At 40.1% G+C, this 27,086-nt stretch overlaps 2 protein-coding genes and 1 long non-coding RNA gene across 3 annotated transcripts; 2 read left to right on the top strand and 1 right to left on the bottom strand.

Moving 5' to 3' along the window:
• The first annotated feature begins 413 nt into the window (after positions 1-413).
• Positions 414-3,574, top strand: LOC115756033 (beta-amyrin 28-monooxygenase-like). Its single transcript, XM_030695713.2, has 4 exons — positions 414-1,547; positions 1,785-1,972; positions 2,808-2,952; positions 3,118-3,574. Exons 1-4 carry the CDS (start codon positions 602-604, stop codon positions 3,267-3,269), a joined length of 1,431 nt encoding a protein of 476 aa, XP_030551573.1. The 5' UTR covers positions 414-601; the 3' UTR covers positions 3,270-3,574.
• Positions 3,575-20,779: 17,205 nt separating this feature from the next.
• LOC115756031 (coatomer subunit epsilon-1) lies at positions 20,780-26,088 on the top strand. Its single transcript, XM_030695708.2, has 7 exons — positions 20,780-21,128; positions 21,261-21,350; positions 21,760-21,911; positions 24,084-24,219; positions 24,304-24,459; positions 25,000-25,079; positions 25,780-26,088. The coding sequence occupies exons 1-7, from the start codon at positions 20,946-20,948 to the stop codon at positions 25,871-25,873; spliced, it is 891 nt and encodes a 296-aa protein (XP_030551568.1). The 5' UTR covers positions 20,780-20,945; the 3' UTR covers positions 25,874-26,088.
• LOC125316516 lies at positions 25,926-26,310 on the bottom strand. Its single transcript, XR_007199657.1, has 2 exons — positions 26,206-26,310; positions 25,926-26,156 (listed from the first exon to the last, which is right to left on the bottom strand). It is a non-coding gene; the product is annotated as an uncharacterized LOC125316516 (long non-coding RNA).
• Positions 26,311-27,086: the final 776 nt, after the last annotated feature.

Genomic DNA, 27,086 nt, shown 5'->3' with positions numbered 1-27,086 from the left:
GTTATTTGTTTGTACGCCGTTATGTCTCCGGTCATAATTAGATACTGGAGCTTTAATTATTCCTGTCCCGAGCCAAAAAAAAAAAGGGTAAATAATTAAAAATGATTATGAGATTTACTTCTTCGAGGATTTATGGCCTATTACATGTTACTCTTACAGCCGCGCAAAGAATATTATGCTAACAAAATCCTATATTATTATTTTTTTCGTATTTTCGTGGCTCGAAACTAGCCATTAATTTTATAATGAATTAAGGAAAGCCACGTAATCAATTTTTTTGTTCCTCGGGTACCAGATGCGTACTGTCCGTTCCCTGCACGCAGGTGATATATAGTGCAAAATTAGGCCGGCACAGAGAGAGAGAGAGAGAGAGAAGAAAATGACAAAAGAAGAAGACGATGGGGTCAATTCAAAGAGGGTAGGCTTTGTGGTGTGAGGTGACGGCTTAAGCTATAAAGAAACTTTTGAGGTTTCTGTCGTCGGACAGGTCTCGTATCGTCATCTCCTCTATATTAAACCAGAGTTTCTCGACCTCTCTCTCTCTCTCACTCATCTTCATTCCTTTCGCACAACCCCAACCTCACCAAGTCTGCTACCAGCCATGGAAGCCTTCTTCATCGTCCTTGCTTTGGTAGCCATAACTCTCACACTTGCGTTGGTCGTCTTCGCATCGGGACGCGGCAAACGCAGCGACGGGAACCTCCCGCCGGGTAGCTTCGGATGGCCGATCATGGGCGAGACCGTCGAGTTCCTGTTCGGCAAGCCGGACAAGTTCGTCTTCGACAGGATGGCGAAGTACTCTCCAGACATCTTCAAGACCCGAATCCTTGGAGAAGACACCGCGGTCATCTGCGGTCCGAGCGGGCACAAGTTCCTCTTCACCAATGAGCATAGGTACTTCACTGCCTTCCGGCCCCACTCAATGCAAATGATCTTCCGGTCCTACAAGGAGGGGGCCCCGCCCCCGGCCCCCGCCGCCCAAGACGAGGAGGCGAAAGTCCTCCGCTCGCCTGGGTTTCTCAAGCCCGAAGCTCTGGTGAGGTACTTGGGGAAGATGGACTCCATCACACAACAACAAATGCAAAGCGAGTGGGAAGGCAAAAGGGAAGTTAGGGTTTACCCTTTAGCCAAGTCATTGACGCTCACCCTAGCATGCCAGTTTTTCGTCGGCACCGACGAGCCGGAGCGGATTGCGCGGCTCGTGGCCTATTTCGACGACATAACGCTCGGCTTGCACTCGATCACCTTCAATTTCCCGGGTACCATCTTCTACAGGGCCAACAAGGCCGCCGTGGCGATCAGGAAGGAGCTGAGGGCGGTGATCAAAGACAAGAAGGTCGCCATCTCGAGCGGCACGCCGATGCGAGACATATTGTCGCACATGATCATGGCCAGTGATCCCTCCGGAAAACACATGCCGGAGGCCGAGATTGCCGACAAGATCATGGGGTTTTTGACCGCCGGGTATAGCACCGTAGCCACTGCCATGACCTTCTTCATGAAGTATGTTGGAGAGAGGCCAGACATTTACAAGAAGGTGCTGGATGGTGAGTGCTTCAACCCATTAAATCCTTTCCTTTTGTGAAAATAACCTTCGGAACAGAGACAGGTCATGCACAAAATCCGAATATTTCCTCTCTTTCTTTTCCCCTGTTTTTCCTCAGATGTTTCCATTTACGGCTAGTTAGAGCCAAAAAGGAAAAAAAAAAAAACCTAAAGTTGGAAATATTAGATATATCTCATGGCGTTTCCTTTGTTTTTTTTTTTCGTCCTTTGGAATATAGAGCAAATGGAGGTTGCAGCATCAAAGAAACCCGGGGAGTTGCTGCAGTGGGATGACATGAACAAGATGAAGTACTCATGGAATGTGCTCAATGAAGTCATGAGACTCACCCCACCTCTCCAAGGAACCTTCAGAGAGGCCCTTACCGACTTCACTTATGCTGGTTACACCGTCCCGAAGGGATGGAAGGTATGTAATTTCACTCGCCTTGGGGCCACTCAACCTTGTCAATTACTATAGATAAGGGGTAACTACATGAAAGTCCTAGGGGAAAAGTACCAAAAAAGTCTTAAACCTCTTGCATTGGTACCAATTCAGTCATAAACCTTTCAATTGGATTAATTTAGTCATAAACCTTTTTGTACTGGTACCAATTTAGTCATATACTTTTCAATTAATTTGGCCGTGTGGACTGAATTGGTACCAATACAAAAAAGTTTATGACTAAATTGGTCCAATTGAAAAGTTTATGACCGAATATGTACTAATACAATAGATTGAGGGTTTTTTTGGTACTTTTCTCAAAGTCCTGAAACTTATCATGAAATGGCAAATGAGTCCTCAAATATAATGAAATTTGTCAAATTAATTCAATCATAAGCATGGTATGGCCCGGGCAAAAGCACACTTCTGCTTCGATATTAGGACAGAAATGCCCATCGATGTTGCCTAGATTAAGCCTTGTGCATCAGAATTAGGGCACAATGCCACACGTACGTGTAAAAAGTGAATTGCAGTTATTGTGTTGAAAAGTTTTGCTAATTTAGTCCTAAATCTATTATTTGAATAATTGGTTGAAAAGACTACATTGACTAATAGTTAGAGGTTTAGAATAAAATTGACAAAAATTGAAAGGTTTGGACTGAATTGGCAAATCACTAAAATATTTAGGACTAAATTGACACAATTGAAATGTATAACACTGGATTAACCGTGGTACAATGGATTTAAAACTTCTTAAATAATTTTTCCCTTTATTTATGTGTATCAGATTTAGATTCATAATTTCGATCGCCTTTGTTAGGTCTACTGGACCGTTAGCACGACAAACAAGAACCCAGAGTACTTTCCAGAGCCGGAGAAGTTCGACCCGTCAAGACACGAGGACGGCAACACTTTCCCTCCGTTCACATTCGTTCCCTTTGGAGGTGGTCCTAGATTGTGTCCAGGTAAAGACTGAGAAAAAAAAAATGCATTTCATACATCCCCTACACGCATCTAGTGTTAGAATTCGCTCTTGTAAACTCCGGAGATCGGCGTTTTATTCGTCGCGACACGATATATTCATGTTCTTGAAAAGCAATTGACTTCTGGTTCTGAATCCTCCGGTCCAGGCAAAGAGTACGCGCGCTTGGCGATCCTCGCGTTCGTTCACAACGTGGTCAAGAGGTTCAAATGGGAGCTGGTGGATCCGAAGGAGAAGATCGTTGGGGACATGATGCCTGCCCCACAGAAGGGCCTCCCAGTCCGCCTCACACGCCGGTGAAAGTGATCGAAGCTTTCATTCATACGTTGCTCCGTCAAGCCCTTTAAAAGCCAGGACATCTCAACTGAAACTCGATCTGCCAAGCATTTATGTTTTGACTTGATTTGATTTGATGTATAGCTGCTTTTTGCGGCTGGTCATAAAAGAACCGACGGCTGAGAGTCATAGAAAGGAATTGGCTCAACAAGTTTGTAGTTTGTTATCCAGTATTACGTGTAAGCAACATGACGTACGATCTCTTATAAGAAGTTTTACGCCCAAAGAACCGTGTGCACTGAAGTCCTCGGTTTCTGTCAGTTTTCATAGCTAACGAGATTGTACCTTCTGTCGCATCCTGTGGTCAATACTTGTTTCACCGATGCACTTGTTATTGCTGGAAGGACGCAATAGAAGTTCGATACATTCGCCCAGGGAGATCACCAAGAGATTATCTAAGTCCGAGTTCGCCAACAATCTAATTGGACCAGCCTTTCTTAAAAAGTTTAAATGAGTGAGTTACGAGTCAATTTGAATATATTGATTGTTGCACACCACATCGGTTAATCGATATAGAACTTCTCTAGTACAACTCACACATGTATGTCAACAGTTGTGTTGCCCATCGAAGACGCCATCCGAGAAGAGAATGCGGCTCCTACGGTAGATGATTGAACGCGAGCTTGTTTTGGCATATTGTTGAGGGTGTTTCAGATGTTAATGTCTATTTCACACTGTCGGGCCTTTCATATCCATGCAAGGAGATGAAGAAAAACCTTCTACTCATTCTTTCCAGTCGAACACATCCAGATCGAGTGCTGCTTTTAATAGAAGTTTCGTCTTCCAATAGCCGTTCCCTGCAGGGAACCATTTGGATCACATGAGCCGGGTACGGGTCGGCGCATCGGTAGCGGACCCAACCCGGTCCAATGTCCAACAAATTCCTTTGCCACCGGTTCTCTTGTTTAAATCTGCCACAAGTTTGACCAATTTAATAACCTTTTAAATAGGGCAATCGCTCTTGAATTTCTCCTTAAAGAATCTCTCACAATATGTGAATTGTCAATGAATAGTCAACGTTACAAAAATAGAGATGAACCTAGTCGTAAATTCTATCCATACCAAACATTATTGCTCAAATTTGTAAGTAATTACTCCCCGTCCCTCGTATTTCACATTTAGAAGCTCGATCATCATAAAGACGTAACTCTTAAATTTGGAAGACATCAAGCCAGATGCTCCTAATAACACTTCCTCAATACGTAAACTTCGTTTTCAATATGTTGTCTAAGCATGATTTGGGAATGTCCCAGGAATTATGGTGAAGCCATTAATACGGCGTTTTCTTCGCTTGTGGTTTCGCTGTCATGAGAAATCATTTCCTCATGTTAGCTTCCACATGGTCTCCCAAGAGTCGCATTGCCCCGTCGACGTCCAAAGTATCAATTCGCTCTCATCTTGATCCGTGTGGACCACGTCGCACCCTTCACACCCACAATTCAAACCCACCACAATAAGAACGACAGGGGGCATGTGTTTTCAACTCCGAAATTAAGCCGTTTGAGTTCGTAAATATCGTTACCGCTCGTGTTTCGCTTCTAATTCCGGAAGCAGCCACGGATCTTCACCTCCAAGCGGCCGACGGCAACTGGACAGCATGCTATCTATGTCGCCGAAATTTAAATACATGATGAGCTAACGTAATCGAAAATTGATTCTACGTATTTGTGTACGTGGATTCAATGTACAGTACCTCTTCGTGTGCCTGCGGCTCAATGTCATCCTTGAATTGTTTGGGTCAAAAGATTGATCTTTTGTATGGTTGACCTGAAAAAGAAAAGTATCCTTCCCCAGAATGACTCTAGTCCTTGTGCTCGGAAAAGGATAGATGATTTCGTACGAAGAAAGGAAAAGAAGTTGATGATTGAGTTCTAATACTAATGAAACAAACTTAACGAGGGGCAATTGTAAAAAAAGTCCTAAAATTATTGAACGGTGGCTAATTCATCCCTAAACCTTTTAATCGTGTCAATGTAGTCTTAAACCTTTTGACGATTTATCTTGTCAATTCAATTCTAAATCTTTCAATTGTGCTAATTTAGTTCTAAATTTTTTGGCGATTAACCAATTTAGTCCTAAACCTTTTGATAATTTGTTAATGTTGTCCTTTCTGCCAATATAAGTTTAGGATTAAATTGACAAAATTTGAAAAGGTTTAAGACTAAGTTGGTAAAATTTCAAAAGGTTTAGGACTAAAATTGGTAAAACTTCATAAGGTTTAGAACTAAATTGATACAATTGAAAGGTTCATAACTAAATTGGCAAATCGACCGAGCGTAAGACTAAATTGACATAATTGAAAGGTTTAAAGACCGAATTGGCCACCGTTCAATAGGTATAGGACTTTTTGGACAATTTTCTCAACTTATCAACAACAACACGTATGTTTTTCAAAGAGTTTGATGAAAAGTTTGATTGAGTCCTGTTTGCATAGTATTAATACAAAAATGCTCGAGGTGTTGCATCTTGAGAGGTATAGTTTGTTAATCCGCAAAGCACCGATGGTATGAACTAATAACCTTAAGAAGATCCGGCAATCCGTACTTCACTTCGAGTTTCATTCTATTATAATTTTATAGGAATCAAGAAAATCTATATCCGGTTTGTAATATCAATCCTCTTTATTTGTTCAAAAAAGTCATTAAAAACACACACACACACACACACACACACACATATTCATTGACTTACTCTTTATTAAATAGGTTATCGCTCTCTTAGAGTTATTATTTCTGTTTAAATTTATTGATTACAACAAATAGTATTGTATTACATACACAACAATCTTAAGGCATTGACTATTTGTTGGGTTGATTTGAAAATTCGGATGCTTGAACAATCAAGTATCCATTACTGTCCAAGATGTTTCTAGAGACATTCCTATGGTAGATTATATCGTTGCCGCTGGAGAGGTTTAGACCTCATGGCCCGATTTTGTGGCAACAAATATTTGGACCTTCGAGCCAAATGGCATATGGTTTTGTTTCGGGAGGAGAATACAATTCCACCAATTTAAAGAAATTGTGTGCTAGTTTTGGGATAATTCTTCAAACAACAACAAAATGAAGTTGTTGAATGGAAAAACGTAACTTTAAAGGAGATGGATAACGCCATGCTCTTGGGTTTATTTAAGAACTTGTAGGGGGAGGCCGTTCCAAGTGCAAACTATACTCTTAATAAAGTATCAATAGGAAGACCAAGAAAACGCCATAGGAGTTATAGAATGTAAGGTTAACACCCTCCCCTCTAAAAGATCAAATCTCTTTTAAGTTAATAGCGAAAGTGTCCAAAAAGTCTTAAACATATTACACTTTTGTCAATTCAGTCATAAACCTTTCAATTGTGCTGATTGAGTTTTAAAATTTTTCATATTTTGCCAATTAAGTCCATCCCGCCGCTTTTGGTCTAAAATTGCTGATGTGGATGCTAGTCGTTCTACGTGGCATGTCGGGCACTAACATGGACAATTTTTATTGCATTTTAACATTTTTTATACTTTATTTTTTTTTTCTCTATAGCTTCCGATTTGAACAATTTTCAAGAAACTCCTAAGGTAGCGTGTACCAGCAGAATAATCGAACTGATGATGCTTTTAACAAGTGGAGCCTACAAAGCCAACAGTTGCTATAAATATTGAATTTGACAATGTGTGTGTTTGATCTTCTTACAAATATGGTGCACTTATTGTTTTGCCTCATCTATGGCTCAGGAGGTCATGTCTAAAAATCATTGTGGAGTAGCTAAAGATGCAGACGGGGTTGATATCTTGATGAGATCCACTGTTATGGCGAAGTTCAAGTGCATGTTAGATTTAGAAGCACTCTGCGGTGGTTAAGAGCACGAGTGGCCGTGGGAGAATAGCAAGAAAGATTAAATCATATTGCAGCGATTGTAACTTGTCTCAAATGTCAAGCCAACGTGGACATTGTTGAAAATATGTCTCAATTTTGAGCTCATTGATAATGTTAAATTATATCTTGAGTTTAAATCGTTTGTGGATATAAATCGGTTTGTTACGGAGATAGGAAATCTTGATATATTGAAGATTTGACCAAGTTGAGTTGACTTCTTGGATTTCTCCTTTACTGTAGGGGGAGGGCTTATTCAGCCGAATGAAAGGAAAAAGAAAGAGGCCACACACTTTATTTTATATAATTATATTGTGGGGCCCTTAAGAGAAAAAGACAAACAAAAGGTGGGGTTGGTTTTCTTTTCTTTCCTTCAATACCTGCAGAACCCGCAACGAAGTAAAAGAAGTTCTTTTTCTACGAAAAGAGTCACGCCGCACAAAAAAAAGAAGAAAAGGAACAGCCGCACAGAGAGCTCTCAGGGTTAATCGGCATCTTTGATCGGCCGTACGTAGAGATTCGCACACAGTTAGATTTTGTGTTTGTGATTTTTATTATATCCACTTGCGAGTTCTTTTATTTGTAAACACTTAGGGTTTGGGTATAATCTAGGTGCGAGAAATACGAGCGTATTAAGCGATTGTAAATCCGATTCTCCGATTATAGTGGATTATTCGTGCTGGCTCTCCCGTGGATGTAGGTACCGATATTCAGACCGAACTACGTAATCTCTTATGTTCTTTATCATTTCTCATTTTTTTCCGGGCTTTTCGTATTGACATACTTGCAAGATCTTGGTTAGTTTCCGCGCGTTATATTACAACAATTGGTATTAGAGCCAGGTTCGGATATTCTAGATTGTAATTTGGGGTTTTTGCTGGTCCGGTTATTATCTAGATATTCTATGATTGCAATTATGTCTAGAATGAAAGCTGAAATCGAGAAGTTTAACGGGATGAACAACTTTGGGTTATGGAGCCTCAAGATAGAGGCGTTATTGACAACTCAAGGTTTAGCAGAAGCATTGGAGGGCAAGGCAAAGTTGCCCGAAACGATAACGTCTGCTGAAAAGGATGTGGTAATAAGGAAAGCTAGAAGTTTAATCCTGTTGAATTTATCGGATGAAGTGTTAATAGAGATAGGCGAGGAGAAGGATACCGCAGCATTGTGGGCAAAACTTCGGGCGCTCTATGTAATGAAGGGTTTGAACAATCGCTTATATATGTTGAAGAAGATGTTCCAATTCGGATATACTGAAGGTACGTATATCAGAACCCATCTAGATGAATTTAATAAACTTATGATGGATTTGAAGAACGTCGGCAAGACACTTGATGATGAAGAGCGGGGCATGATGTTGTTGGCTTCTCTACCGGAGTCATGGGAGCACTTTACTGATTCACTGTTGCAAAAGCGTACTACGATTACCTCGGAAGAGGTAAAGTCCGCCTTATTTTCTAAAGAGTGGCAAAGAAAATTGCGAGATGACAGTCTAGCGCGGGATGTAGCGCGAGGATGTAGCGCGAGGACTAGTGATTCGGAGTAGAAAGCAACAATGAGTGTCCAAGAGCGATGAGGTAAAAGCGAGGTCTAAATCACGCCATAGAAAGTCCAAGGGATGCGTGAAGTACTTTGAGTGTCATGAGGAGGGGCACATCATGAGAGATTGTCCTAAGTTGAGAAACAAAGGTGATAGCGAGAAAGCCACAAGTAGTGTGGCGAACGTTGTTGAAGAGAGTACTAGTGATGCAGAGGTTGTCTTGTGTGTGACTCGGAGTTCGTTAGGAGATGAATTGGTGCTAGATTCGGGGTGTTCTTATCATATGACGCCTCATACGAACCGGTTTACTACTTACCGGACTACAGATGGTGGTAGAGTTCCGTTGGGGAATAACGCAACCCGCAAGGTTGTGGGGATAGGGACAGTTCGAATTCGGATGCATGATGCAGTAGTGCGTACATTGACGCATGTGAGGCATGTACCGGAGCTCAAGAAGAACCCTATTTCTCCGGGGACACTTGACGATATCGGGTGTAAGTATACCGCTGAAAGTGGAGTGCTAAAGATCTCTCGAGGTGCCATGACGGTGATGAAAGGGAAGAAAGTGAGTTCTCTCTATCATTTACTGGGAGAGACCATGATAGGAGCTGCTGCGGTTTCATCGGGTGAGTCAGATTCCGATTTAACTCATTTATGCCATATGCGTCTAGGGTACATGAGTGAGGCAGGTATGACGATGCTGAGTGATAGAGGGTTGTTAAAGGGTCAGAAGACAGGTAAGTTAGATTTATGTGAGCACTGCATCATTGGGAAGCAACGTAGGATTAAGTTTGCTACGTATATTCATTCGACCAAGCAACCGGTAGAATATATTCATTTAGATGTCCGGGGCCCGTCTCCGGTTCTTTCGAAAGGAGGTGCTCTTTATATGCTGACATTTATCGACGACTATTCCAGGAAGATATGGGTATATTTTCTAAAGCACAAATCTGACGTGTTTGCTTGGTTCAAGAAATTTAAGGCATTTATTGAGAAGCAATCAGATAAACATATCAAGTGCCCGAGAACCGATAACAATATGGAGTTCCGTGGTAAAGATTTTACCGAGTTCTGCGAGAGAGAAGGGATTGTGAGACACCGCACAAGGCTCGGGACACCCCAACAAAATGGCATGGCGTAACGGAAGAACGTAACTTTACTTGAGCGGGCTCCGAGCATGCTTTCGCATGCTGGAATAGGCAAGGAATTTTGGGCCGAAGCAATGAACATGGCATGTTACCCGATTAATCGATCTCTATCATCTGCTATCAAGTGGAAGACTCTAGAGGAAGTATGGTCGGAGAAAGCCGTTGATTACTCCGGATTACAAATATTCGGATGTCATGCGTATGCTCATACGAGTGATGGTAAGCTTGAGCCGAGGTCGAAGAAGTACATATTTCCGGGTTATGCACATAGGGTGAAAGGCTACCGATTGTGGTGCATCGATCCCGCATCACATGGTTTTTTAATCAGCAGATATGTGATCTTCGACGAGACCGCAATTCTTCAACAGAGGAGTTACGAGACACAACCAGCAGAGCGCATGCATCATGGTGTCGGTAGTGAGGTGGAGCAGGTGGAGACTCCGGAGACCTCGGAGGTAACAGATGTTGAGACTGCAGATGAGATCGCAATTCCCGAAGTCGGTGATAGTGAACAACCAAGATAACCGCAGCGTAGTATAGCCGCATACAGACAGAGAAGGCAAATTAAACCATCGGTACGTTATGGTTATACAGATATTATGTATGCTTTGACCGTAGGTGATGAGGTGGAGATAGATGAGCCTCCGTCTTACTCCGAGGCGATGGCTAGTTCCGAGTCATCGTAGTGGCTAGGGGCTATGAGTGAAGAGATGGAATCACTCCATCGAAATCAGACATGGGAGCTAGTTAAAGTACCCAAGAGCTAGAAAATTGTCGGAAGTAAATAGGTGTACAAACGGAAAGAGGACATTCTTGGTGTCGAGGCAGCGAGGTATAAGGCGAGACTTGTTGTGAAGGGGTATACCCAGTGGGAGGGTATTGACTACAACGAGGTGTTCTCTCTTGTCATAAAACTTACTTCTATTCGTGTTTTACTTGCTTTAGTTGCTGCACAGGATCTCGAGTTGGAGCAACTTGATGTGAAAACGGCATTTCTTCATGATGAGTTGGAGGAGCAGATTTACATGAGGTAACCAGAGGGAGTTGCTATTCTAAGTAAGGAAGACCATGTTTGCTTGTTAAAGAAATCATTATATGGGCTGAAACAATCTCCTAGACAGTGGTATAAACGTTTTGATGCTTTCATGGCTAGTTAAGACTATTCAAAGAGTCAGATGGATAGCTGTGTTTATTTTAGGAGATTGGAGGACGGGTTTTTGATATATCTGCAATTATATGTTGATAGTAGCGAAAAATATGTCCGATATTGATATGCTCAAGAGGAGTTGAGTGCTGAGTTTGAGATGAAAGATTTAGGTGCTGCAAAGAAAATATTGGGTATGGAGATTTTGCGTGACAGGACTACGGGATTATTACGTCTGTCTCAAAAGAAATATATTGAGAAAATTGTCGCACGTTTTAATATGTAGTCGTCGAAGTCCGTGAATACTCCATTAGCAAAGCACTTTAAACTTTCGGTTAAGTTATCACTGGAGATCGAGGAGGAAGAGGAGCATATGTCCCGTGTTCCTTATTCTAGTGTCGTGGGTAATATTATGTATGCCATGGTATGCACTAGGCTTGATATTTCACAAGCTATCGGTGTAGTTAGTCGTTACATAAAGTGTCCAGGTAAAATTCATTTGGAAGCAGTGAAATGGATCCTCAGATATTTGAAGGGGACAAATGACGTTGGTGTAGTATACCGTAGGGACAAGAATGGCAGTGAGACCACTGGTTTTGTGGATTCCGATCATGCGGGTGACTTGGATGAGTGCATATCTTTAGCGGGGTACATGTTTACGCTTGTAGGTGGTGCAGTTAGTTGGAAGGCGTCCTTACAAGACCACGTAGCCTTGTCGTCGACCAAGGCGGAGTACATGGCACCGACTTTTATAGCGAAAGAGGCGATATGGTTACAAAGTTTGCTCTTGGACTTTGGGTTAGAACATAAAAGTGTTGACATACACTGTGATAACCAATGTGTGATATATCTAGCGTATAATATGGTTTATCACGAGCGAACGAAGCATATCAATATCGGGTATTACTTCATCCGAGATATCTTAGCGAAGGGTAAGGTTATTGGAAAAAGATTGCTACAGAAGAGAACCCAACGGATGTAGAGAGTGATTGCCCATTGGGGCAATGGAGAGCAGCATGGATGATGAACACTATGAGTTGGCTTCAAACATCAAGCCAAGGTGGAGAATTATTAAATTATGTCTCGAGTTTAAATCGTTTGTGGATATAAATTGGTTTGTTACGGAAATAGGAAATCTTGATATATTGAAGATTTGATCAAGTTGAGTTGACTTCTTGGATTTCTCCTTTACTGTAGAGGGAGGGCTTGTTTAGCCGAATGAAAGAAAAAAGAAAGAGGCCACACACTTTATTTTATATAATTATATTGTGGGGCCCATTAGAGAAAAAAACAAACAAAAGGTGGGGTTGGTTTTCTTTTCTTTCCTTCAATACCTGCAGAACCCGCAACGAAGTAAAAGAAGTTCTTTTTCTGTGAAAAGAGTCGTGCCGCACGAGAAAAAGAAGAAAAGGAACAGCCGCACAGAGAGCTCTCGGGGTTAATCGGCATCTTTGATCGGTCGTACGTAGAGCTTCGCACACAGTCCGATTTTGTGTTCGTGAGTTTTATTATATCCACTTGCGAGTTCTTTTATTTGTAAACACTTAGGTTTTTGGTATAATCTAGGTGCGAGAAATACGAGCGTATTGAGCGATTATAAATCCGATTCTCCGATTATAGTGAATTATTCCTACCGGCTCTCATGTGGATGTAGGTACCGATATTCGGACCGAACCACATAATCTCCGGTGTCCTTTATCGTTTCTCATTTTTCTCTGAGCTTTTCACATTAACATATTTGCAAGATCTTGATTAGTTTCCGCGCGTTATATTACAAATGATAAGTATGGTCCAAATTAAAGCGATCAAGTCCGGCCAAATAAATGAAGTCAAGTATTATTGCCTTCATTTGCTACAAATAGGAGTCATTCTTTTGTTTTGTTTAGTTGAGTCTTAATTGATGTTGGACTTCTTCAAGTGAAGCACGGGAAAAGTTGGCTTGTATGAAGAAGCTTCATAAGAGAAAAGTGCAATGATGGGTGTTCATTGTAGCAGACGAAGAAAAAGAGAAGGACATCATGCCGAAAGAGAAAGGGAGGATGAGGTGCAAGTGCAATGATGACCACTCAATGGTCATGGCTAGACGTGGCCGGTTCCGAGCCGATTCCAGTTCCGTTTTTTAGATTTAAATTTTAAAATAATAAATAATAAATAATAAAATAAACATAATAAATTATAAATTTTAATCAAATTGTATATTGTAATAAAATGTGGGAAAAAAAAAGATAGGAGGAATGAGCTTGAACTTAATGAATTATCATTAAGCGCCTACATATCTTCTTGAAGATAGAAGAATCAAAGCCCATGTAGTTCTTTTACCTTTGATAATCCCAACTTACCTCATCGCCAATCGTCGCTACCCATTGTGGTACCCGTGGCAATGGTATTTCCAATATCCTAACTAAAAAATTCGTATTCTCGATCCAACTCTTGGTGTCGAAATCTAGCCTTCGTTCAATCGTCGACACAAGGTTGAGCTTCCATAGACTTCGGACTTAATCTTGAACGGCGAGAATCCAAAACTAATTCTCCAATGCTAAATGCTTATTCAACTATAACCGTTGAAGAAGAGGTTGCTAATATCTAGGAAGCGATGAAGGCGAGAACTGGGTAATCGATTGAGTGACTCTTCCACTACTCTAGGATTTTGAAATCAGTACTATGTTCTGCATCACGAAACTCAAATTGAGTAGTTAAATATTTTTCTAATTCAGAAATACTACATGTTGCTCCTTTTTATTTTTATTTTTGTCTACTCTTGAGCATATTGTACCCTCTACTAAGTGAACTACCAGTTTCGCTTCGTGAGGCGATGGATTGTAAAGATCTACAATCATTTAAACCATATCTATTACAAAATTCTCCATATAATACTATTATAGATTCTTTAACATCTCCTTGTATATTTGAAATATCGATTTAATCTTTCAAATGTAAACAATAATGATAATACACATTTAGATAATCTAGTAAATTGTCTAATTTAATATGTGGATCAAAAACAATACCAACTAAATAGACAAGAGGAATTTTGAAATAATAATGCAACCATTTTTCTCGCATTACTAAAATAGTCCGATCTAATTCAAGATCTTTTTCATATTCACTAAAAACACTACCAATATTAACACATTCTATTAAAAATAAATGTGTACTAGAATAATAAATATCAGATAAAGTATTAATAGCATAATTAAAAATTTTCAACAAATCTAATTTTTTTTTTTTTAAAAACGTCTCAATGTTGCGGAAGTAAAGTAATTTCGGGAATATTTTGCGAAATAAACGTACATAATAAATATTTGTAATCAAAAGTTTGATAAAGTAACTCGTAGGTAGAATTCCAACGAGTTGGAATATCTTTTAGAAACATTTTTTCCATTCTCCCATGTTGTTTACAAAATTTTTCCCATACTTTCATAAAATGGGCACGACTCCATAAAAATTTAATTGCACCATTTATTGGGGTGAGAGAAGTGTCAAGAGTTCGTAAACCATCTTATATACATAAATTTAAAACATGGCAAGCACATCGAATGTGAAAAAATTATCCGTCAAAAGAGGGTTTGCAAATATTTTCTAATTCGGGAATGGAAGCGGTATTTGCGGCGGTATTATCAAAACCAATTGAAAATACTTTATTTATCAAATTATATTTTTCTAAAACTTGTCTAATTATTCTATAAATATTATAAGCCGAATGTTTTTCATCAAAAACTCAAAATGCAATAAGTCTTTTTTGAATGATTCGGTTGTCACCTATCCAATAACACGTGACATCTTTATAAGAATGAATTTGTTCAGGATCACTTTAAATATCGCTACCTAAATGCGCACGTCCATTGAATTCCGCAAAAAATTTCGCTAAAGTTTTTTTTTTTTTTTTTTTTTTATGAAGATGCAAAAGTTTGCATTTAAGAGTACTTTTTGGAATAGTTGATGCTTGCGGAACCAACGCAAGATTTATCAAATATTTCAAATTAAAATTTTCATCAATAGTAAACGGAGCATGATCTAGGGCAACATATTCAGCTAATGTTTGTTTATAAAGTGCATCGGTGTAACGGAATAAAGATGAGGATTAGAATTGGCGAACCCGGAAATTTGTTGTTGCGTAGTGTTGATCCCCGCTTGCGTTGGATGTTTTTTTCACAAATGCCGACGGAATGTTCCGTAGCCGTCTCCTTTCGTAAATTTGTATGTTTGTAAACAATATTTATAATTTATATTATACTTACCTTCGCTTTCATTACGTACCTTATCGAAGTGCAGCCACAAGTCGGATGTACTCTCTCGACCATTCCGTTCTGACTCATTTGCCGTCAACGTTTCTTCGACATCGGTAGGAGGATGAAAACTTTCTTGTGTTAGGACGTGCTCAACGTTGGGAATGGGAACAACGTTGATATTATTGTCGTCGTATTCCCAACATGCATACTCACGAGGATCATATCCAGAAATAGGATACTTGGAATCTCCCATCGCCATTTTGGTCTTCTCGGTATTTCTGCTTCCACTTGCCATTTTTCAAAAAATTGATCGAAAATTCGATTGAGAGAATTGAGGCGAGATTGAGAGAATTTGAGAGAATTGTTGAGAGGATTTGTGAGAAAAATGAAAGGGGGAGGATAGGTATTTATAGAGAAGAACTAAAAAAAAAATCATTATTATTTTATTTTATTTAAAAAAAAAATTTTGCAACGGCCCAAAGAGCCGTTGCTCTTCGGGGGACGGGGCCTGGGGGGCAAAGAGCCCGTTGGGCTCTTTCCCCACCGGGCCCACCCCTTATGTTTTTTTTTTAATAAACAGGTTGGAATTGGAACCGTGAGCCCGGTCAACGGGCCGGTTCCGGGCCGCCGGGCCCATTTGGCCATGCTTAGTCATGGCCATTCCTCCTCGTCTTCTCCCTTCCTCTTTCCCTTGTTGAGCTTCCTCTATAAAGCAACAACATGAAGTGTAGAGAGAGAGAGAAAGGGAGCGCACGCGCTCCAAGACTACCCAAAAGAGATCGAAGAAAATGGTTGGAGAGTTCTTCTCTAGAGAATTTAGGGTGGTTTGGTTGTTGTAGTTACAACTTTGTACGATTTAGCTACTTAAATTCTTGTGATTACAATTTTTTGTCATTTCTTAAGTGAGATTTCACTAAAAAGTGTGCAATGTTAAACATTAAGTGAGTTATTGGGAGTAATTAAGGTTCGAAATTACCGAGAGAGTGTTTCAAGACTCGAGTGATTATAATCTCTATTATAGGTATCGACATTCGGATTGAATCACGCAAATCAAGTATCCAATTTATTTCCTTCCTTCTATCTATCATATGATTCGCTGGTCCCACATTTTCATGAGAGTAATGGTTTTTTACTTCGCGGGTCCCTCTTCAACAAAGTGTTCAATGTCAACTTTCTATGAAATCAAAGTTCGAACTAACTCACCCAACAATAGCGTACCTAGATCAAGCTATTAAACTATTCATGTAAAAAGACGCAATTTCTTTTGAGGCGAATTGTATATTGTTGGAAAGCTCTATGCGAATATCGTCCAATTGCATCATCTGATTAGGCTTTTTCAAGATTTTTTTTTTCTGGGCCAAAGATAGCAAAAGCCAGTAAAAATAAGGTGTTTACAAATCACAATGATGTTGTCAAAATTACGAAACACGATCGTGTTAGAATACTAGGAAAAAAGAAGAGTTGACATTGCTACAACAATAAATTCGCTTGTTGGTGAATCTAAGTGAAAATTAAAACGGGTCAATATGGGCTATGGATCTATTTTTTTCACTCAGGTGAAAGTGGACTATAAAACTCAAAGTCCGATCAGTAGGGGCCTTAATGGGTTTCTAGAGAACCTGCTTTTGGCCCATTTAAATACAAAGGAGGTTCAAAAAATTTCGCACCACTTCCTCTTCGTCTCCGTCCTCCACCGAGGAAGTTGATTCTACCGTCATTAGTCCCCGGTGAAAACATTGAGTCGAAAAATTTCATACCACTTCTTCGCCTTCGTCCTCCACCAAGCCCACCACCGAGGAAGTCGATGCTACCGTCATTTGCCGCCAATGAAACATCGAGCCTCGACTGTGCCGATAAATCCTTGTCGTGCCTTCTATCAATGAAGACAAGGCCATGACCACCGTGATTGGCGGCGTCAAATCTAGGGTCACAACCTTAGATACGGCGAGGAGAGAGAGACAGTCAATTCAAGACCCAAGTTATCCCAAACCCCATTTTAAAGCCCGAAAAAAGCCCAACCGGGCCACTCTATTTTTTCAAATATGGCCAGAATTATCTCAAGAAAAAAATGCAACTAACTTCGGTTAGATTGGATGCGAAATGCGTGCAAGTCGAGTTGAGTATAGGTTATTAAGATTGTTTTACATGAAAATGAATCTATATGAGATAACTAAGTAATTTGAGTAGGACCCATTTTTCACTCACCCCTTTAATAACACAATTTCTTTTCCACTTTTGCACAGAACAACAAAAATAGCGTGTAACGAATGTGCGTAAAGCGTGATCTTAACCTATCTATAGTTGGACTGGGCCACAGGCCCAACTTCCACTTCCCCATCTTCTTCCTCTTCCTCCTCTTCCTCATTCCTTTTATCTTCCAAAGCCGGGCCTTGGATAGATCTCCGACGGAACCAACGGAAACCGAAACTCTCGTTCTCTATTAATTGAAACTCTCGCACTTTCAAGGTAAGTCTCAATTCCCTTATTTTCAATTCATATGGACATTAGGAGTAAGCATGATTTCAGGATAAAACCGAACCGCCGGTTCCGGGTTTTGGTGAGTCGGGGTCCGGTTCCTGGTTCCATTTTTTTTTTTTTCAGAACCGCCGGTTCCTGGTTCTTAGGCGATCAGAACTAGAACCTACAAACCAGTGATAATTATTCTTCATCAAGATGCATAGGAATAGTGCACCCATAAGCAAATTACGAATCTCCAAATGAAATAAACACAAGAGAAGTCAACTTGCCACCGCAATGTATTAGTTCTAATGCTGGAAACGTACAGAAAAATATTACAAGTGAATACAATTCTAAATTTTTCTTGAGCTTGCCTTCAATCGAATAAATATCTAATAGAGGAGAAATTTTATTTTATTTTTGTTGCGTTGACTCTCATTTTGCCTAACTAAAAGTGGAAAAAAAAAATTTCGCAGGTTCTCATATATCTTGGAACAGACCCTGGAACCCGAGACAAGGTAGGTTCCGGGTTCTAGGATATGTAGGGTAGGTTTCGGGTTCCAAAAAGTGAAGAACTTATTCCAACAGGCAAATTCTAGATTTCGATTGGAACCTATACGGAATATGAAACCGCTCACTCCTAATGGTAGGATGTCATAATGTTTGTTTGGAATCATAAAATCTAGGATATGTCGTTAGGTTGTTCATTTGAATTGTCAAAAACTTACAAGTCCCTAAACCGTCGTAATGGGGAAACATCATTCTGCTACCTATTTGACTACCCGAAAATGCATGTTCTTAGATTTTCCTAATGTCGAAACTAGAGCTCGAGTTGTGTCGTACATCGTTGTGCTGACGGAATATCTAGAAATTATGCATGTTAGTGAGCCGCTTTTGGAATTATGCTGTTGTGATGATAGTTATGATAGAAATACGATAGAACGAATGATGTTATTGCTGGTATATAAACTATGCAGTTTGGGGGGATTATAAAGCGGTGGATAAATTAGAGTGCTGCATCAGAATTTGAGTTTAGGATAGGCTATAATTACGCGTTTGGAAGTCAAAAGTTAATGAACATCGCGATTCGCACTCATGAACTAAGGTCCCCAAGCATGCAATTATCCATTTCATGAAGTTGATTAGGGAAAGGACTTTGTAATGAAACGATGATCTTATTTTGACCTGTCACCATGTCGGATTATGACCGCCAATTGATTAAATGACTCCTCCTATTACATCATTGGCATGTCTTTTCATTCTATTGTTATGTTGGGCATCCGATTTGCCTCCTCATGCTATGCAAAACTCACGTGCAACTCAACGTGGAAAATTAAATTTACAACGTGATATACCGAATGATAGGAAATTGCAATTTTCACATATAACATCACATAACAAATCAAATTCAAAATATAATTACGAAATGACATGACAGGGCAATATTCACGTGTGGCATGATATGTGAAATGAAGTTCAAAACACGGTAACATAATGACAGAACATGGTAATAATTCACATGCATCATAACATGACTAATTAGATTCAAAATTTGATAACAAAGTGACATGACGTACCAATATTCACAAGCAACACTAGCCTCATTCCTATGGATCAACGATACGAGACGGGAGTGATACTAGGAGAAAGGCTTAGAATCGTAGGACGGGGAGGAAATTTAAACATAAGAATTTAGAGGAGGAAAACCAAGTTCGCTCCCAATTATAGCGGACCATCCGTTATAAAGAAGGTACTGTCTGGAGGTGCCCTTATACAAGCCGAAGTAGACGAGAATTTTTCAAACCCCAATCAATATCGACTTGGTGAAAAAGTACTACCCGATTCTTGTTTTATTCCTCATACCTGTTTTCAAACATTCTGCAATCAATAAATGATGTTGTTCATGTTGTCTTGTCATAAATCGTTCTGCATGTTTAATTTACCAACTTCGAAAGGAGAGTACAAACTGCATAAGATGCATCGAACGTGCAAAACGGGGGCACGACAGGATGACGAAAGGGAAGCCTTCTCCAAACATGTTCCAACTACATTCCCCCAACGAGTTGAGCGGTAGATAGGTTTTGTATTCCCCGAGATAAAGTAACGGAAGTGATCTTAGCAACATCAAAAGGTAAATGGTTAGAAATTTTCTTGCTCAAAACTAACATCAACATTTGAGCGTTTGTTTACATTAAACTCAAACTGAAATTCAAGTGCATTAGGATATCATTTGTACAGCCCAATTGAGCATGTGTAATCATTTCTTAAACCATATTAGTGATCAATTGCTAAAAAAATGCGGCACCACCTCCAACCAAAAGAACCAAAGAAGAACCGGAACTACATAATATTCCCGAGGACTCATTGAGTATGCTAAATCATCCAATGTATGGATAGTAAAAGTCGTAAACGTTGTAATTCCTGAAAAAAGAAAAAAAAGGGGGATTCGAAATCACGGGATCATAGAAAAAGTAATGCGCTTGGGAAAAGCAATGCCGGCTCTCTTAAAAAAAAAAGAGTTGAGACATCAAAAGAGCAAAGGCCGGCTCCCACAAAAAATTTTCGGGGCATAAAAAAAGCAAAGTGCCTATAAAAAGCAAGGCCAATGCCTGTTGAACCCTATTCTTCCAAAGCAAGCGGAAAACAATCCCCAATCATTTAACTCGGGTTAACTTGGGCTGCTCTATTTTATCAATACGGCCAGAATTATCTCAAGAAAAAATTACAAGTAACTTGGGTTAGATTGGGTACAAAGTGCATGTGGATCGAGTCGAGGATAGCTTGTTAAGATTGTTATCACATGAAAGTGAATTTACACGAGTTAAATAAGTAATTTGATTCGGACTCATTTTTTACTCACCCGTATCCTATCCAACCCACACATTTAACGGGTGTAGTAGAAGAGGGGCACCAAAAGTGAAAAACTGCTAAAGCAGGAAAAAGAAATCAATTTACTTACCTTGGTTTTCTCGAACTCGAACTGGAGTGAAAGGGATTATAAAGTTGGGCTGGGCCGTCTATGTTGGGCTGGGACAGAGGCCCAACCTCCACGTCCCCATCTTCTTCCTCTTCCTCTTCCTTTTCTCTTCCTCCTGTCCTTTTTATCTTCCAAAACCAGGCCTTGCAGCAACCGAGAGAGGAACACACAGCGATTTTGCGAGCAGCCATTAACGGGAGCAAGAACTTCAAGAAGCGCCTCGAAGCATCGGTAACGCCAGATCCAACTGCATCGCGTCACCGCTATCTCCTTAGGCGAAAGTTTTGCGGGGGGGAAATGGCGTCGGCAGTAGCAGCGACGACCCCAGATCACCTGTTCAACATGAGGAACAACTTCTACCTGGGAGCCTACCAGGCTGCCATCAACTGCAGCGACTCGCTCCCGCCTCTCTCCCCCGACGAGTCCCTCGAGCGGGACGGCCTCGTCTTCCGATCCTACGTCGCCCTCGGCAGCTACCAGGCACGATCATCGTCCCTCTCTCTCTCTCTCTCGTTTGAGATCGGTTGGTTTTTGTTTTCGCCTTGCTCTGTGATTGGTGGTTTTGATGTTGTTCCGTTTTGGTTTGGCGGTTTTGTGTGGTGCTTGAAACAGCTTGTGATCAATGAGATCGATGCATCGGCTGCCACGCCTCTTCAGGCCGTGAAGTTGCTCGCTCTCTATCTCTCGTCTCCCGATAACAAGGTGCATTCTCTCTGCCTCGTGTTTCCGTTGGTTCTGTGGGAGATCTGGGGTTTTGCTGGGTTGCGATTTGACTGTGAGCTGAAGTGCGAATTCTATCGTGTTGATTGTGAGAGATCTGATTTGTTCTCGCCGAGTAGAACTCCCTATACGGGCATGGGATCTGACTTTTATGTGAAACTCATGCGTGGTTTATGGGAATCCGCAGACTTGTTTAAACATTCGTAGAGTTTTATGAGTTCAAAACTAGGCTAGTGGCAATTTCTTGTTTCAGTTTTATGGCTTTTTCCAAGTGTATGGGTGAAAGGATTCTTCATACTTGCGAAATATCGCATTCTTCTTTGAATTATGTGCGATCTTCATTTGTCAAGGTCTGATTCGGCCATTAAATGATGCTTCATGAATTGAACAGGAGTCAGTGATCTCAAGTTTAAAAGATTGGCTGGCAGATCCTGCTATCGGAAACAATCCCACTTTGCGATTGATTGCTGGGACAATATTCTTGCATGAACAAGACTATAATGAAGCCCTTAAGCACACAAATGCTGGGGGAACCATGGATTTGTAAGTTCTGTTAAACTCTACTGCTAAGAAGACTTAATTGTCACTCAAGGTGCTTACATTTTTCTAATCTTAACTGTGCTCTGTTAGTACTAATTGTTGTGAGGAAATGGATGAAAAATATGATGTTGTTTACTCTCTTTTTTAATTTTATTCGACATGCGCCATCATCTGTGAATGTTAAGACCTGCCAGTCTTCTCTTTCATATAAATTGGCCTGCTAAGTTTGTGACGGATTTTCTTGAGAAGGCAATCCAATTCCTCTAGACAGTTGAGATGCCCAATTATGCATTTGTTGTAGGGGTGCTGTCGTTAACTATAGTGAACATGCCTGAATTAAAACGTCAAAATCTCACTCAAGGACCTTATAGATGTTTATCAGGTACAAACATGTCATTGTATTCAAGCAGGGGTAAAGAGAAAGACTGCACTCAGCGTTTCAGTGTTTTCAGTGGGAAGCATCCCTTATTTAGCAAGAACACTCCAGTCCATGTATAAAATGAAGAGTTTCTGAGGGGCTATATGTTAACCCAGTTATATTATCCAGTAAATGTATCTGAAACTCATGATTTGTGAACTTCATCGGAATGACTTGCTGATTGCTTGGACATACCAGTTCTCTGGAAATGACGTTTTGTACTGGTGCACAAGATAGAGTTAGTGTTTGAATTTTAAAAGCTGCCACACGTTGTACTTTTGAATTATTTTGGTTGTTTAGTCAATAAAATGATTACTGTATTGGTAAACAATCTTCAAGAAAACAGTAAGGTTGTAGGTTTCATATTGAGAGTAGGAGGGAAGGGAGTTGGGGAGGGAAAGTGTGGGTCATTGTGTTATTTTTTGGTTTGGCCGAGAGATCTCATGCCTGCTGTTACATCGACTTGTTTAAATCTGGTACTATGTTTTCACCGAGGTACTTTATTCGTGGCATAAAGGCAGCGTGTTCGCCCTAGCATTTTGGTCTGCAATTAGGCATTTTGGATGGATGCCCTATTAGTAATAAAGAAGTATTAAAGAATAAGTTGAGTCCTGTTTACCAAGTTCAACTTTTTTATGGTCCTACATGTGAACTTTATCTCACATTATGAAGTCCTTTCCCACTGATTGCGGAATTTTTCGCTTCAAAAGGAGGAAAATTGGGCGAGGGGCTTATGTGTTGGTCTTATATGTTTTCCTCTCTACAAGAGTAGTTAGATTAAGAGACGTCCACTAGGATACATTGTTAGTTTTTGGTATGGTATATTTTACGACTTTGAGTAACTAAAAGATTGCCTAAGGGCTACTTAACATTGGATTATGCTTCTAATATATATTGTTGCCGCTGAAGTTTGAGGAGGAAGCATCTGGTGAATTCAAATCTAGACCAAAATCTGACCAGCCATTAATCCCAAGTTCCACACATTGCACATGGGCCAAAATGCGCCATTGTTTAATAGACTTCTATCCTTCCACTTTATCTGATCTGCATTGTTAACATGGCCGGTTTTTCTAGGGGACTCTCATATTAGAATCTTCCGAATTATTTCAGGCTTTGATTTCTCTTAGACTTCTCTTTGATGAAGTCCTCTGCTGAATATTCTTCCCATCAGAGAGGAGAAGTTGATAACCCTTCTTTTAAGTTCGAGCCTCATTGCTACTTTATCTGTCTTTATATCTGTTATGCATGAGTTCTTCTAAAGCTGCTAGATTAAATTAAGCCAATAATGAGAGCTTCTGTCGAATCTTCTCATCAATAGATATGCGGGATACATGCCTTAGGACCATATGTTAGAAAGGACAAATTCATACTTCTATTCTGGTTAGCAAGTATATCAGGTCATGTGCTCATGTTAATAGACTGATTGACATTATTTGAGTGTTTTTTGCGTTCTGAAATGTATGATTTTATTTGTTCTTTAACATCATTTGAATTTTGTAGTGTGATTTGATATCGTTGAGGGCATTTATTAGTTGATGCTGCCAACTTTGCATCTGATATTCTCTCTTTAATCTTGTGATAGGTATATGTATAGGTACTCAAACTTGATAGATGGGTTGATCTAGATACATCAAAACCTTCCTTTTGCAAAACGTTTAATGCATGCCGGTTCACATGACAATTAGTGTTGCGGGCTAAGACATAGTTTTCTGGAATTGCATTTTAAGAGTTCATAAAATCTTCTCGTTCTTTTGCAGGCATGCGTTGAATGTCCAAATATTTCTTAAGATGTACAGGTCTGATTATGCTGAGAAACAGCTAAGGATCATGCAACAGATCGATGAGGATCACTCACTAACTCAACTTGCAAATGCATGGCTAGACATGGCTGTGGTATTTAGTTTTACCTTTCCTTTTCTTTTTTTTGCTTATTGGAAAATTTGAATTATTTGTGATGACACTTCTCCACAAAATTAGGGTGGTGCCAAGATACAGGAAGCATATCTCATTTTCCAAGATTTCTCTGAGAAGTATCAGATGACAGGGTTGATATTGAATGGGAAGGCTGTTTGCTGCATGCACATGGGAAATTTTGATGAAGCCGAAACCTTGTTGCTTGAAGCTTTGAATAAGGCAAGTCATATAGCTCCTGAGACTACTTTCTATTTTGTTAATTAATGGAAAACACATGTTTATCTTTTTAATACGTAGCTCAGACCCTTTATTCTTAGATTGACAGACCATGGACTTCCATTTTCACTCGAAGGAAATAGTAAAGGTTAACTCACTACCAAAAGAAGCATCTGAAACACTATGCCCTTTAAAATAAACAAACATCAACTAACTTCTTTCCACTTTAGGGGGCAGTGTTGTGCATTATTAAGTTAAGAGAGCAAAAACGGTTATTAGGCACTCAACCTACTGGCAAAGGGGTTGGGGATGGGACTGCAAGGTCCAAGGTTCATAGCCCCACGACCTGAAAATATTTACAGAGGGGGATTGTTAAAACTCCCTCATTGAGAACAACTGTGGGTTAATCTGTTGGTCATATCTGATGGCAAATCTTGTCATCTTACCAAATTTTGGAACCTCTGTTCTCTGTTTCATTGGATAATATGCAATGATGCTTTATTTAAGAAGTGAATGAGAGGTACTAGTCGTTTTGTGATATAGGATGCAAAGGACCCAGAGACTTTGGCGAATCTGGTTGTCTGCAGTCTTCACCTTGGTAAACCGGCTTCCCGCTATCTCAGGTAATATTACATTATCTTTCATAGAAACTTCGATACAAATCCAGAATTGTCATTTTCCAAGCTGTTGGGTGTATATAAATCCGCTCATTTAACCCTGTGAGGAAACCATCTCGGCTTTCATCTTCCTAAATTATGCTCTAAGTTACTTATAGATCCAAGCAAAGTGACTTAACCTCTTACTGGGATAATAAATTTTTGCTTCTGTATATTCTGCTTGTCTGATGAAACTGGACTTATAGAGAGACAGTAATGTGACTGTCTATAAGATAATGTTGAACTTTGCAAAATTGAAGTTAAATTAGATTCTCAAAGGAAATAGTTCCTCGAAATGAATGTGAAGCAGATTAGCTGCTCTTTCAGTTTTGGCATTCAGGAACTTTGTTGTGCTCACAAAGCATGCCTTCATAAATTCTGCCATATCTTACACTGTCAGTCTGCTCAGGATACCAGATTTCTATGGATGTGCGGTGCATTGCATTGAGCTGGTCGGGTATTTTAGTATAATTTATCCTTCCAATTGCTTTTACTGATGGAGCAAAAATGACGTTGTATTTCTTCAGATGTTCTGCCTCTTCTGTGTTTCTTAAGATTCTACATTAGTTGACTGATTTAAATTCTTCCATTGCAAAACTTAGCGTTTGTTGACCTTGGTAAATCTGGGGTGTTTTGACTAACTTCACCGGGTTACCTCTACCTGCAGCCAGTTGAAACTCTCCCATCCAGACCATATGCTTGTTAAACGGGTATCGGCTGCAGAAGAGAGTTTTGATAGAGCAGTACAGTCGGTTGCTTGAGGCATCTTCTCCTGCTTTCAGTAAGTAGTGATGGTTTGCTAGTTCTTTTTCCCCTTTTTACTCACATGTAGTCAAAACTCCATTTGATAGAGCATTTGGTTTTGGCTGAGGGTGGTGATCTTGGATAAGCTATATCTTTGTATTTTACTGGCATTTTATTTACAGCGGAATGAGGATTATATCATATAAATGATCAAAACCATTTCTGTGTTCAATTGATTGTATTTCTCACCATCTGTTTTTCCCCCCGTCATCCAATAGAACTAGTATCAGTGGTTGAAATCTTTTATGAACATCATCATATATAGCAAGCTAGGACAGATGAGATAAACTGCTTTACTGATCTTCTTTACCATTATGATTTTTTGCTGTCGGATTCCATTAATCGAAATAAAGGAAAATCGTTTTCTTAGTTTGATGGAGTGACGGAGTGATTCTTGGTGAAGTTATGGATGTAATAAAATGCATGATCTAGCGGGAAGGTATAAACATATACAATGTCATGGTGATGAATGACATAGCATGCAAAAATGACATCTGACATGACATGGGGACGATGATGTGGTGTACATGATGTAGTGGCATGGTGATGATGTGGCGGCATCAGCACAGTGACATGGCGTATGTGATGGTGTGACATTTATGGTCATGTGGCATGTGGTGAAATGATGATGTGCGCACACATGGTGCCGTTGCTTGTATATATGCATGATGACACCGCAATGTGTTGTCGTGAGCATATGCATAACAGACGGGACACGCATGACAATGTGGCTTGGGGAGGAATGCAACATGACGTGGGATATGATGATGCATGCTTGCATTGATGACGTGGCAAAGATAGGCCCCATGATGTGGCAAATCGAGACATCCAAGATGATGTGGCATAAGCATGCATTAGTAGACTTTTGTACGGGCTTAGGCAGTGCTATTTAGCTACGAAACCCTGGTCGACTAAAAATTCTACGGACAAAATTTCTTTTTATTGTTGGCGAGCCCGAGCAAAAGAAATTAATCCCGACCTGATGGTTTGGGCCCATCTATTGATCACCCTCTCTAGAGAATAGTAATGACGTGGCGGATAAATGCAGTGATGACGCGGCAGAATGATGATGTAAGCATGTATGGTTCGTGGTATGGACATACATGACTACGCGGCACAACGGTATGGCTAGATACCTGCCTGACGACATGGCAAAATGAGATATGAATG

This window comes from Rhodamnia argentea, chromosome 9 (genome assembly GCF_020921035.1).
Source record: "Rhodamnia argentea isolate NSW1041297 chromosome 9, ASM2092103v1, whole genome shotgun sequence".
Lineage (NCBI taxonomy): Eukaryota > Viridiplantae > Streptophyta > Magnoliopsida > Myrtales > Myrtaceae > Rhodamnia > Rhodamnia argentea.
This window is presented reverse-complemented; position numbering and strand designations above follow the sequence as displayed.